The 12,465-nt window shown below is 40.6% G+C and overlaps 1 protein-coding gene across 5 annotated transcripts in view; it reads left to right on the top strand.

Moving 5' to 3' along the window:
- Window positions 1–12,465, top strand: part of XDH (xanthine dehydrogenase) — a 59,392-nt gene that overhangs the window by 25,187 nt on the left and 21,740 nt on the right. For all 5 annotated transcript variants that reach the window (XM_019611819.1, XM_019611820.2, XM_019611821.2 and 2 more), the window contains exons 5-18: window positions 216–342; window positions 1,152–1,213; window positions 1,749–1,817; window positions 2,626–2,691; window positions 3,128–3,214; window positions 3,972–4,113; window positions 4,687–4,779; window positions 5,512–5,663; window positions 6,436–6,529; window positions 7,415–7,524; window positions 10,639–10,823; window positions 11,120–11,294; window positions 11,446–11,535; window positions 11,971–12,140. In XM_019611819.1, the coding sequence (XP_019467364.1) occupies window positions 216–342; window positions 1,152–1,213; window positions 1,749–1,817; window positions 2,626–2,691; window positions 3,128–3,214; window positions 3,972–4,113; window positions 4,687–4,779; window positions 5,512–5,663; window positions 6,436–6,529; window positions 7,415–7,524; window positions 10,639–10,823; window positions 11,120–11,294; window positions 11,446–11,535; window positions 11,971–12,140 (1,622 nt within the window). The remainder of the gene's footprint in view (window positions 1–215; window positions 343–1,151; window positions 1,214–1,748; window positions 1,818–2,625; window positions 2,692–3,127; window positions 3,215–3,971; window positions 4,114–4,686; window positions 4,780–5,511; window positions 5,664–6,435; window positions 6,530–7,414; window positions 7,525–10,638; window positions 10,824–11,119; window positions 11,295–11,445; window positions 11,536–11,970; window positions 12,141–12,465) is intronic.

Here is a 12,465-nt window from a genome sequence, read left to right as displayed (position 1 = left end):
TAGATGTCAGCTTTTCAGTAGGCTCTCTCTCTTTTGAAGTCTTCACAGATGATACAACCCATCTTGTCAAAGAACATTTGGTGGTTGTTTCAGATCTTCTGATGAGATTGTTTCTGCTTTTTTTTTTTTTTAAGTAGAAATGTTGCAAAAAAAGAAATCAGTACAGTCATGAACTCACTTGACATCATAAGCTGATTGTTGTTGTGACTTTTCAGGAGAGAATAGCAAAAAGTCATGGGTCCCAGTGTGGCTTTTGCACTCCAGGCATTGTTATGTCCATGTACACATTGCTTCGAAACAAACCCAAACCCAAAATGGAGGACATAGAAGATGCTTTCCAAGGTAATGCCCACATTGTGCACAGGTGCAATCTGTGCTGTTTTCCTAACATCCGCTTCACTAAATAAGATGGAAGTGCAACTTTGCTTGATATTTTTCATTAAAGACAGGCAGTTTTTTTATGAGGTTAAGTACCAGCTTTTCTACTGGGAGACTTCTCAGGTGCTATTATGTGAACAAAAACAGCCTATGAAAATCCCACAAAAACTCATTGTTGTGCTGAAGCAGTGACAAGTGGTCTCAGCCTCTGATCATGTCTTTACGGTTCTTAACATGATAAATTATGTGGTTAGTGCCTCAAGGGCTTATAAGAGCCTCCACATCTTGTGAAGGCCAATTCATCTTGGGCACAAGAGCATGCAGAGTGACAGCATCTGGGCCAGATGCCAGTTCCAAGACATGATGGAGTAGGGCAGAATCCAACTGTTGAAATTATCTGAGAGGGTACTGTTGCTTCTGAGGTTAGAGTTCTTACAAGGCCTCTGGCTGCAGACTGAGAAGAAATCAGATGCAAAGGAAAGTAATAGTTGCAATTCAGAAGGCTGGAGAGTTGATATGCTGATTAGATTTGCACAATTGAGGTAAATGAATACTGAATTGGGCAGAATGTCTAAATTAATTTCAATTGAAGGTTTCATTGAAAAGGAATAGTAAGATTGTTGCAAAATTACTTATGAAATGTTCTTCTCAATATTTTTGTTAGCTTAATCTAGATTTGACAAGCTATGGTGAAGGACAACATAATTTTCTAAAAGAATTATCATTCAGCTAAATGATGCTAATTTTTTTATCCTCTGTCTCTGGCTATACAGGGAACTTGTGTCGGTGTACAGGATACAGACCCATTCTGGAGGGATATAGGACTTTTGCTGTAGTAAGTGGCTTCAGATAATGTTTAAAACATTCAGAGCAAATAAATACAGAGTAATCAATGGAGTGAGAGGTAGTCTTCATTTCATATGTAAAATGATGAGCTGATGAGCAGATCATTGTTGTGCAGCAAGATGATCTTGGAGGTGTGGTAGATAGTTCCATGGAAGCATGGCCACCAGTGAGTACTCAAAAGAACGTTCTAAGGAGTAGAGAACAAAACAGTAGACGGTGTTATGCCAGTGTATCATAGCTCACCAACACCTGAATACTCCGTGCCATTCTGATTCTCTCATCTCTATTAAGGTAGAGCAGAAATTAAAAAAAAATAAAAATAAAAATAAAAAATCAGAAGTGGAATAAGGATCGCAGCTATAATAACCTGGCTTCCATGCTAAGTAATACTGGGCTAACTGCAACTCCAGCTTGGAAGAGAGGTGTCAGGATGAAAGTGGGGAGAGGGAATTGTCTCAGAAGGGAATAAATTCTGCTTCATTTTCTGGGAACATTTTTCTCAGAACAGCTTTTTATCCCCACAGGACTCAAATTGCTCTGGCAGTATAGCCAATGGCACTGGATGCTGTCGTAGTAAGGGAGAAAACAGCGTGGTAAGCTGAACTTCAATAGCCATGATCTCAATTTGCAATGTAGTACTAATAGAAGTTGTTTTTTTTTTTTTTTTAAGTCATTCCTCTGGCCATACTATATTGCAGATAAGAGACGTCTTATCTCCAGAGACATCTGAGCTGGTTTGAATGCCTGTCTCTTGGAAAACACTGCCATTCTGTATGTCTGGAGTAGCACAGACACAGGTTTTAGAAAAGTGTTCCCACTGGGTCAGTGAGGTGTAACACTTATGTGAAATAATGCAATGACACTTGCAATCGAGGTGCTACCAGCTTTTGCAGCTGTCTTTCTGTGAAAACAGATCTAAATTAATTATCCAGTATTGATCTGTCCCAAAATTAAACGGTTCAGTGATGAATGATTTAATGACCATCCCAGGACATTACAACTGAATCCTCTTGGAATGTCTGGAGGAAGCTGATGTCTGCAGGAGCTGATAACATTTTATATAATAGTTGAGGTACAAATGGTAGAGACTGAAAAGAAGGAATTAGAGCATAATATAATAAAGTGTAAACTTCCTTTAGGAAGGAGAGACTATAACAAAACTCTTCGGAAAATTCCAAAAAAATTCTTGTGGATTCTTTGTTAGGAAACATCCAGGTTTGTCTGGAATACTTCAGCAATTAATAACTGCTTGTGTTATTTCATTAAAATTATTAAAGAATGCATGTTACTGAAAATTTCAGTGACCCAGGGTTTGATAAGAGGGAAGGAATATATCCTGTGTAAGTCTGAATTTTCTAGTTTTGTCCAGACTAGTTGAAGTATGTTTGTTTGTTTCTTCAGAATGGGGGCTGCTGTGGAGGAAAAGCCAATGGCCCAGGCTGCTGCATGAATGAAAAAGAGAACATGGTAGAGTACTCCTCAACTATTTTGTTCTTTATGCTGAGTGTTTATGAATCTAACTTTGCTTTACTCCGTGCCAAAGCCCAGTGCTTGTAATCTGAATTTATGCAGAGGAGATTGGACTAATTTAGCTTCTTTCATGCTGGTCTCGCATCCTAAATGTACCTTTGTCATTTAGCACAACCAGTGTGAATGTGGTGACGCTTTTGGCAAAAAACCTGTGAGTGTGTTCAGGTTTCTGGCCTGACATATTCTGATCAGAAAAAGTCTGATTTGGAAAACTTGGGACACTGAACTAGGTTGTATCTCTTCACTGTTTGTTGTTGTTTGTTCCATGAAACTGTAAGAGGCATTGGACTGAATAAGGAAATGAGATAAGGATGTATGTGGATAGCTTTCTCCTCTGCTTCTGCTCTAGCTATTTTCATTCTCTCTTTCATAGACAATGATGCCCTCCAGCCTGTTTGATTCTTCCAAGTTCCAGCCATTGGACCCTACACAGGAACCAATCTTCCCACCAGAGTTAATGGTAAGTTACTTTAAAAAAGAAATAGTACATGGTTCACTGGCTTCATTTTTCCACACAGGGTTTGAGTGTTGCCAGTACTCAGTGTCTTGATGAAATGGTAATGCCAAAGATGGCTGATGATGAAATGAAGCAACTTGGGCACAGGTATTTCCCTATTTATAAAAGACTCTTGCCAGTCAAGATGGCTTAAATGATATGCAGGCTAAGAACGTGCCCCAGGTGGCTGCACTTTCTGTTGTCACCATTTGTATCTGCTCTTGGGTTGCCTTCCTTCTTGGCCACTGACTATCCGAAGAGGGAACAGCTGCTGACATGTGGATTTCACTTTACTAGCTCGTATGTATATCTCTGCTGTAAAAACAGCTGTCTGAGCTAAGGACCCTGTGACCCATTTATACTGTGGGAAGAGAGGTAGGAAATACAGGAAATAACTGAACGTATGTCTGAACTAGATAAATTCCTGAATGCACCAACTTTCCTCCAGTTGGTATAGCAAGAGTAGAAGCCGACTGGCTTACATCAGAGATTAGTTCTCTCCATATTTCATCCTTTTTTTTTTTTTTTTTGGAATAGCACTCCAAAAGGAAGGAAAAATTTTTGTCAGTGTGGGAGACTCCAGTCAGTGACAGCAGAAGAATGGATGGAGAATGGCAAACTGCCAAGCAGATGTGGGTGCCATGGGTGCCCATCAGTCATTTGCTAGGGGATTCTTGGCTTTGTGTAGGGCCCGAACTCTTTCTGCATTTTCTTTCTACAGACTCAGAGAAACAAGGAGCAGAAGCAGGTGTGTTTCAAAGGTGAACGCGTGATGTGGATTCAGCCTACAACTCTCCAGGAGCTGGTGGCACTCAAATCCCAATATCCCAATGCCAAGCTTGTTGTAGGGAACACTGAAGTGGGTAAGAAGAAAAGCTAGTGTGCCAAAAGAAAAAGTAAATTATTGTCTAGACCTCTGAGTCTCTTTTTTTTTGTTCTTGTTTTGTGGGATTTTGAGAAGTGGGAGTGATGTGATATGACTTATCTTTTTACTGGAAGTAATTCAGTTGTGAAATCTATATTTTGAAAAATTTCCAGGAATTAAACTCTGCTGTTTTCTCCCAGCATGTATAACTCTGCAAACATGAGAGGTGTGAAAGAGAGTTAAGACATACTGAGTAATTCTATTATTCTAAAAATTCAGGAGATAATCCCTCAGCTTGGTCTCATTCATTGTATTAATTTTTCTTTCCCTAAGGATTACGTACGCAATAGCCAGGACACACACGTGCTAACTAGCCTAAAACTGCCCTGTGAAAATTCTGGTGTTAGTGGGGAGTGGATTTTAGTTTGGTGTCTTTATGACTGTATGTGATCTGTATGTTAGGTGGTCAATGAACTGACTTGTTTATAGGCCTGCTGCCTTTTCACTGGGAGACAGTTAACTGAGGCTCTCTGTCACATGCACAACTGAAGAAGTCTTACTTTTCCTTAAGGTATTGAGATAAGGTTAAAGAACATGTTGTATCCAGTGATACTAGCACCAGCATGGATCCCTGAAATGAATGCTGTTCAGCACACTGAAACAGGTGAGGAAAAGGGGAGGCAATACCTGCTAAGTGAGTGGGAGCTCCAGTACAAAAGAAAGACTGTTTCCTGTTTCCATTCATGCATTTCCCATGCAGGTGACCGAGTGAGAGACATGTATAAATAGTTTAAGAATGAATATACCTTCTAGGGAAAATTCTTGCATAGATGTAGGCGTACTAAGAGACATGGTTTAGTGGGGAAATATTGCTGGTAGGCAAATTGTTGGACTAGATGATCTTGGAGGTCTTCTCCAGCCTTGGTGACTGTGTTTCTCGGTATATATGGTGTTTTAATTATTGTTTGGCTCAATAATGAATTTCAGCAGGCCATCTTTATTAAGATTTTTAAATTAGCAAGTGTGAGAAACACATTGGATTTGACAATCTATGTAACTTAGCATTTATTTTGTGATGGAAGCAGGGAAAACTTACAAATAATTAGAAGTAATGAAGATGATGTAGTGAATGCAGCCACGCTACAGTGAGGCAAATGGATGCTAGGTTACTGTCATGTAAGAGGCAGTACTGTCATGAGCTGTGAGGTTTGTTCTGGGGATGTGATGTTTACACACACTGCATTACAGAATACTCCACTGTGACTGAGTGCCTTCCCCAAATCCTTGCTGCCTAATTAAATCCAGTGGCATCTAACCTATGTAGACGCTGTTATAATTCTCCTCCTATATCTAGGCTTCTGAGAGAAGAAAAATAGCACTTCTCATTTGTCTGCAGGGGTCACCTTTGGCGCTGCCTGCACTTTAAGCTCAGTAGAAGAGGTGCTGAGAAAAGCTGTGGCAGAGCTTCCTTCTTACAAAACTGAGATTTTCCAGGCTGCCCTTGAACAGCTGCGATGGTTTGCAGGGCCACAGATCAGGAATGTTGCAGTAAGTGACTCAGGAGTACTGGGGACTGGAACTGAGAGCTTAGTCTGTGGAGATGGCCTCCCTTATCCAGCACTGGTGTGCCTTGTGCTTCTTGCACAAGGAGAAATTTATTGTATGAGTGAGTGGTGAAATGCTGGAACAGGCTTTTTACTGATGCACTTGGTGCCCCAAGGCTGCTAATGTTCAAGAGGGACTTGGAACATGCTCTCATTAATGTGCTTTACCTTTTGGTTAGCCTTGAAGAGGTCAGGCTGTTGGGCTCCATCTTTGAAGTTCCTTTCCAATGGAACTCTTCTACTGTGCTGTCAGCTCTGGCAAGCCAACCTGCTTTTATTTTAACCAGATATAATTTTACAATATATTGGGCCACGTATTTGTGCTGCGGTCAAAACACTTTGTTTTCTGAATGTTACTGAAAAGTTTCTCCATGGATCTTTCCATAATTGCATCTACACCAATTGAATCTTGACATTGCTGGGTATATGTGGCTTGAGCATAGGGTAGTTTTGATGCAGTACCCAAAGACTGCTGCTAAAACTGTGTCAGACGAATGTCAATATCAATGGGGCAACAGCTGTTTTTGTGGATTTTATACATCCCTAATTCATTAACAGCCTAGAGTTCCTGAGTAAGCAGAAAGAGCTTATCAAAACAAGCTCAAGTGCAGCCAATCCTTAGTGCACTCTGCATGGGATAATGTAGGATTGCAAGTTGTTATTGTTAGATGTTGAGAATTTCTATTATTTTTCTATTTCATTTATTATTACTTTAGGCTCTTGGTGGGAACATAATGACAGCAAGCCCAATCTCTGACTTAAATCCTGTGTTAATGGCAAGTGGAAGCAAACTGACTCTGATATCAATGGGTAAGTTACTTATATTTCTTCATGGCACTGAGGTAGATGGAATAGTTGTAAGTCCTTTCCTATGGAATATTGTCAGATCGAAACTTGAAAGTTCATGTCAGCAATGCATAAAATATCGTTTGCTTGATTTTTTTGGAGGGCTTTGCCCTTCTTGATGCTCAAGTCTTCAGGATAAAGCTAAGACTGGTTTCCTAAAGGGTTTTGAACTTCTATGCCAGAATAAATCTGGCACAGTGCACACATTTACAGAAACTGTGAAGAACTGGTTGGAGATGTCTGTTCTCAAGAAAAAACAAACAAACAAACAAAAAAAATCAAAATCAAAAAAAGGTGTAAAATTATTTTTGTCACTCATGCTTTGATTATTGTGAATTTTTGAAACAAAAGCTGAATTCTGCTGCTTTTTTTCCCTCCTCCTGTGAAGAAAACTAAATGTCACAATTTGCATTTGCTCTTGGGGGAATTTTTTTCTTCAAATAGGTTATTTTTGAGAAGTAGTCTATCTTCTCTGTGGTTTCTTATGTAACATGTTTGAATGCAGGCTGTGGAAAGGGGAAAGAGGGAATTGCATTGAAATGCTAGAAATGAATTCAGCCAGAGTCTGAGTTTTAATTAGATGAAGGAAGGAGGACTTTGAGAGATCTTTCATCCATTCTTATGCAGATATATACAGATATGTAATCTATGACAGTTTTGATATACATGAAGATCAAAGTAAAGCTGAGAAAATCCTGATTTGTTGGAACAATGTAAATGAGTGGAAAATGAAAAGTGGTACCATATCAAGAATGGTTTGTGTAGACTAAAGGTTCTATCATATACACTATTTCCATTCTTCATCTGAGATGCTCGCTCATTCACCATTGAATTCTCCTTGCTCTACAGAGGGCAAGAGGACTGTCACGATGGATGAGAAGTTTTTCACAGGATACAGAAAAACTACAGTCAAACCTGAGGAAGTACTCCTCTCTGTTGAGATACCTTACAGCAAGGAGGTAAGCTTGTAGAAAAGCCTTCAGCATCTGCAGAGTTAAAATATTATTACCTAAATGCTAGTTTCACTGCTAGGCATTTTTCCTTGAAGACTGGTCTCCAAATGCTTACGTAGTCCCAATTGGATCAGCAGGCAAATAAAGTATTTGGTGAAAATATAGCAACATACTCTTTCTAGCAAGCAAGAGAAACTGAGCTCTGTGGCAAGCCCAACTTTTCTGGCACAAGAAATAAAAACTCCACTTTATTGTCTAGGGTTTTCGAGTACATTCAGTAATGGTTAAAGGTACCAATGTGTTGTTCCCAGAGGTGTAAATTCTATTTGTGAAATAGTAGAGCAAAGATGCTAGTGATTCCTGATGTAAAGTTCATGATTCTGAGGTTCCTGTCCTATTTCTGAGAACTGAAATGGGGAAGAATATGGGGATGAGAGGCAAGTTGAGTTTCGGTATCCTTGCCTTGCAAGACTGAAACCAGAAGGACTGCTTATCATGGCAGTTTGGCAATGGGACTGGCAGCTTCAAATAGGGCACTCCTCTTTAACTGAGTAATAGATTCACTTTCTATAAAGTAAAATCCCTTTTTCTCTTCAGGGCAAATAACGTCAGACTGTAATCTGCTAGGGTAAGGGTATTTACCTTTTTAGAGCTTGAGACTACAAGCTATAAAATTCAAGGATTAACGGTGTGGTAACACATTTATTTTGTAACTGGAAAGCATCAATTTACCTGGAATGCCATCACATTAAGAAATAGAACTAACAAAGTTGTTGACTATTCTCTTTTTTAAAAATTATTTTTTTTGTATCTAAGTGTTAAGAGAATATAAGTATTTTATTTATGGCATTTTTCCATGTATTTCTGAATAACTGTCCTGTGATCTTGTGATAACTACAAGAAGAATTGCTTTTTCTCAAAATGAGAAACACTTTTGATAGAGTTGATGGAAAATGCCATATTTCTCCATTCGCATGGAAGTTGTGTGGCAGCTTCACAAAAGAAAGAAATGTTTACCAGCAGGGCAATGGTGTGATCCATAGGTTACGTGCAGTTCATTCATCTGAAAAACTTAGACCAACATTTGAACTCTGGATTTCATGCTGTCTTGGTTGGTCTTTGCTCACAAACATGAAGCCAGAGAGAGTAAAGTTCTCTGAGGAATGTCTCATGGTGCTGGCATGTGACAAAGTCTTCAGGAGCTGTGATATCCTCACAGCAGATGCATCAGTTAATGTATAACACGGCATTCCCGGAATGGGACATACCCTTTATTTAAACAATCCTTCTTTATTTCTAAGCTATAAAAACGTCCCGTGTTCCAGATAAGGTTCACAAATGTTATATGCACCATTTGCGTTATTTCTCATTTAGTGACCATTAGTTTTTCATATCCTTCTCCTCACAAACATCTTTCTCTACACCATTTTTCACACTTATTTAATATTTATGACAGTAATATTCCGAGTCATAAACAAACCAAGTCATATTCAAACAGAAAGTGCTTAACAGCACAGTGACTATTTACTTCTCTATGAACCTATGAAGGTTTTGTAGTATTGCATTTTTTTTGACACTGGAGAGACAGAAAGCTCAAGTCTTACTTCATCCTTTAAATCGATATTGTCCAACCTTCTTCCTTTATTGACCTCTATAGTCCATGTTTTTGTCAGTTCTTTCAGGCACGGAAATGTTTTTGCAAATGCAAATATGTGTTCCTACGTGGTGTTACCTCTTGTTCAGGAGGAAGAATCTAAGCCTGTACGGAGCCCTTATGAGTTACTTGGCTTTTCTGTGAGACTGCTAGTATCTGTAAACTTTAACTGTGAATGTTTAGAGGGGACATTCTCTTGTTTTACCATGAGGTAGGGCATTCGTGGGCAGCTGGTACAAATGGTTACATTGCCTATAGTCCTAATGATGAAGAATAAGTGTCTTCTCCCACAGGACACTTTACCTGGTGTGCTGTAAGAGAAGTGGCTGCTTTCTCTTCTCTTTGAAAGCTAATTAGGAGGATGCTACTGATGCTCTTCTGCCATTATCTGCTGGCTGCCCACCAATTACCTGGATTTAGGAAATGAAACACACACTTCAGTTATATTTCCAGTAACAGGACCTCAGTGCATAAAACCAGCTCCTTGTGAAACTCCTCTCATTGCCAGCAGTAGTGGAATTACTTCCTTACAGTGGAGTCTACTTCTGATTAGAGATAACTAATGGAACAGACTGTTATGCTGGGCGGTAGCTTGGCTGAAGCATTCAAAGAAGAACTTGGCAGCAAACTCTCAAGAATGGCCATGCAAAGATACCAGATCTGATTTCTCTCCTAGTCTGCAGGAAGAGGAATTTGTTATACACTGCAGCACAGGCAATGGGAAAAACTGACTTTTCTGTGACTCCAGGGTGGCACTATCACTTGGTGTAAACCAGTAGCATATTAATCTCTTGTTTACTGCCATAGGAGAGCTGCTGAGTTTAGTGAGTTGTAGCTGCTGGTGCATTTTTTTTCCCGTGGAATCCAACAGAGGATTCAGAGTAGTTATTGAGAGTTGTATTTCAAGTAACGGACTGGACTGACAGTAAGTCTTGCATTCACTAGTGTGGAGTGTTCTAGAACTGTGAACCATTTATGATTATTGATTTCAGTTCCTTTAAGGTCCAAGGACTTCCAATAGAACTAGAAGAGAAAGGGTGAAGGGATCTGAGTTTTACTGATTAGGTTTCCAACTTGGCAGCCTGCGAAAAAGCGATTGCAGAAGAATAGTAAGATTGTTCATGGAAAAAAAAAAAAAGGTTGTTTTCCTCACTGTGTAGGAAAACTGTATGCAGATCTGCCAAAACTCATTTCACAAACAGCCTTATCTTGGATAATAACCACCAGTGTAATACATTAGACCTAATCTTAAGATCATGTGAATTTTGGACTTGAAGGTCTTTTCCAACCTATATGATATGTAACACTGCCTGAACAAATATATCACACATGGCACTGCGAGATGAATCCACCTGATACAGTTCCCTGAAATAGCTCTTCTATGTAGGGGTAGGTTAACAGCTTGTCCATTTCCATGCTCTGAAACATGCCAAGACAGGGAATAAATAAATACTTTTGTCTCCTAGGGTGAATACGTCTCAGCTTTCAAGCAGGCTTACCGTAGGGAGGATGACATTGCTATTGTGACCTGTGGGATGAGAGTCCTGTTCCAACATGGCACCAGCCGAGTGCAGGAGGTCAAACTAAGCTATGGTGGAATGGCTCCTACGACCATCCTGGCACTAAAAACTTGCCAAGAGCTCGCTGGCAGGTAGGAATTTTTCTGCAAGTCTGACTAGGGGAACAGCACTAACAGCAATTCAAATAGCCAGAATCATTCTCTCTGATGGTACCCAGAAGGAGAAAGGGGAAGAAGTGCTGCTACATTTCTGCAGCAGTCTGTATGTTGTGTGATGCCTTCCTTTTTCTAGTATCCCTTACACTCAAAGGTCTGTGTTGGGCTCTCAGAGAGCCATTTTCTTGCTGAATGAGCTTGTCTATTGGAAATCTGTCCTGGTGATAGTTAGAGCTGAGGAAAGGCTGATTATTGCTTGTGTTCCCTTGCAGAGACTGGAATGAGAAGCTGCTGCAGGATGCCTGCCGCTTGCTGGCAGGTGAGATGGACCTGTCTCCTTCTGCACCTGGTGGGATGGTGGAATTCCGACGCACACTCACACTCAGCTTCTTCTTCAAATTCTATCTGACCGTCCTTCAGAAGCTGAGCAAGCACCAGAATGGCCCTGTGAGTGTTGCTAGGGAAGGCAGGTTGGGGAAGAGTGAGCTGTATGTGCTGTCTTAATGTGGAAAGAGTTGAAATTCAAGCAGATTGGCTACTGGAGAGTATGAGAGAGGGACTGACTGGGATGATAATTGTCTTTAATGTTCTGTGGCAGAGCAATCCATGTGAGCCTATCCCCTCAACCTACGTCAGTGCTACTGAGCTGTTTCACAAAGATCCCATTGCAAGCACCCAGCTTTTCCAAGTAAGTAGCTGTACATGTTATCTAGGCTTTTCTTTAGCTCAAGCAGTGCTTCTTGTCTTGTTTCTTCCCTGAGTATAAGCAGTGCATGAACTTCTATAATGCTGTTGCTGAGGATTTTAATTGGGTCTCCATCCCTTCCTTACTTTAGGATACAGTGTTCTTTTTTGCACTGCCCAGCACTGCTCCTTTCCTCTTTAGCACTGAGAATAGCTAGCTGCAGAACTTGGAAGTTTATGTGAGCTGAATCCCTTTCACTTCCTTCTCTGCTGTTCCTTGTGTAGCCACTCCATTCTATTTATCTTCCTTTCCCTAAGGACTGAGCCCCTGTCTCTTTACACGTCCTGCTAGGATGTCTCACCTTGCCTTTTACTCTCCCATCAGTGCTTCTGCCTCGTGCACTAGCAGCAGTGAAGCCAGCAGTATGTTTTGCTCTAGGAAGTTCCCAGGGGGCAGTTGGTGGAAGATACGGTGGGCCGGCCTTTGGTGCACGTTTCAGCAGCCAAACAAGCATGCGGGGAGGCTGTTTACTGTGATGACATTCCACACTATGAGAACGAGCTGTATCTCACGCTGGTGACCAGCACCAAAGCCCATGCTAAAATCCTGTAAGTGCTGCTTCTGAGTTTCACACGTTGCAAACATCTAGCTCCTGTGGCTTAGAAAACATTGACGTGATAAGTTGAGGATGAGGGGAAAGCTTCTTGCACCAGTGGGAACTTAGTTCGTTGCATGCTATTGTGCTTGGAGATGTCTCACAAGAAGGCAAGATTGAATGTTAAGCTACCTTGTAAATCTGTATGAGGGGAAATCTGAGGGAATTGACTGACTTGGCTGTTTTGGAGCACGAAGCCCTTGTCCCTAGGCAGCATTCTTACCCCATCTCACTCAAGCATGCAGAATTAATGCATAACATTGCCTCACACCACCCTC

This window comes from Meleagris gallopavo, unplaced genomic scaffold, assembly GCF_000146605.3.
Source record: "Meleagris gallopavo isolate NT-WF06-2002-E0010 breed Aviagen turkey brand Nicholas breeding stock unplaced genomic scaffold, Turkey_5.1 ChrUn_random_7180001956681, whole genome shotgun sequence".
Taxonomy (NCBI): domain Eukaryota; kingdom Metazoa; phylum Chordata; class Aves; order Galliformes; family Phasianidae; genus Meleagris; species Meleagris gallopavo.
Note: the sequence above shows the minus strand (reverse complement) of the source record. Positions and strands in the feature narration are given on the sequence as shown.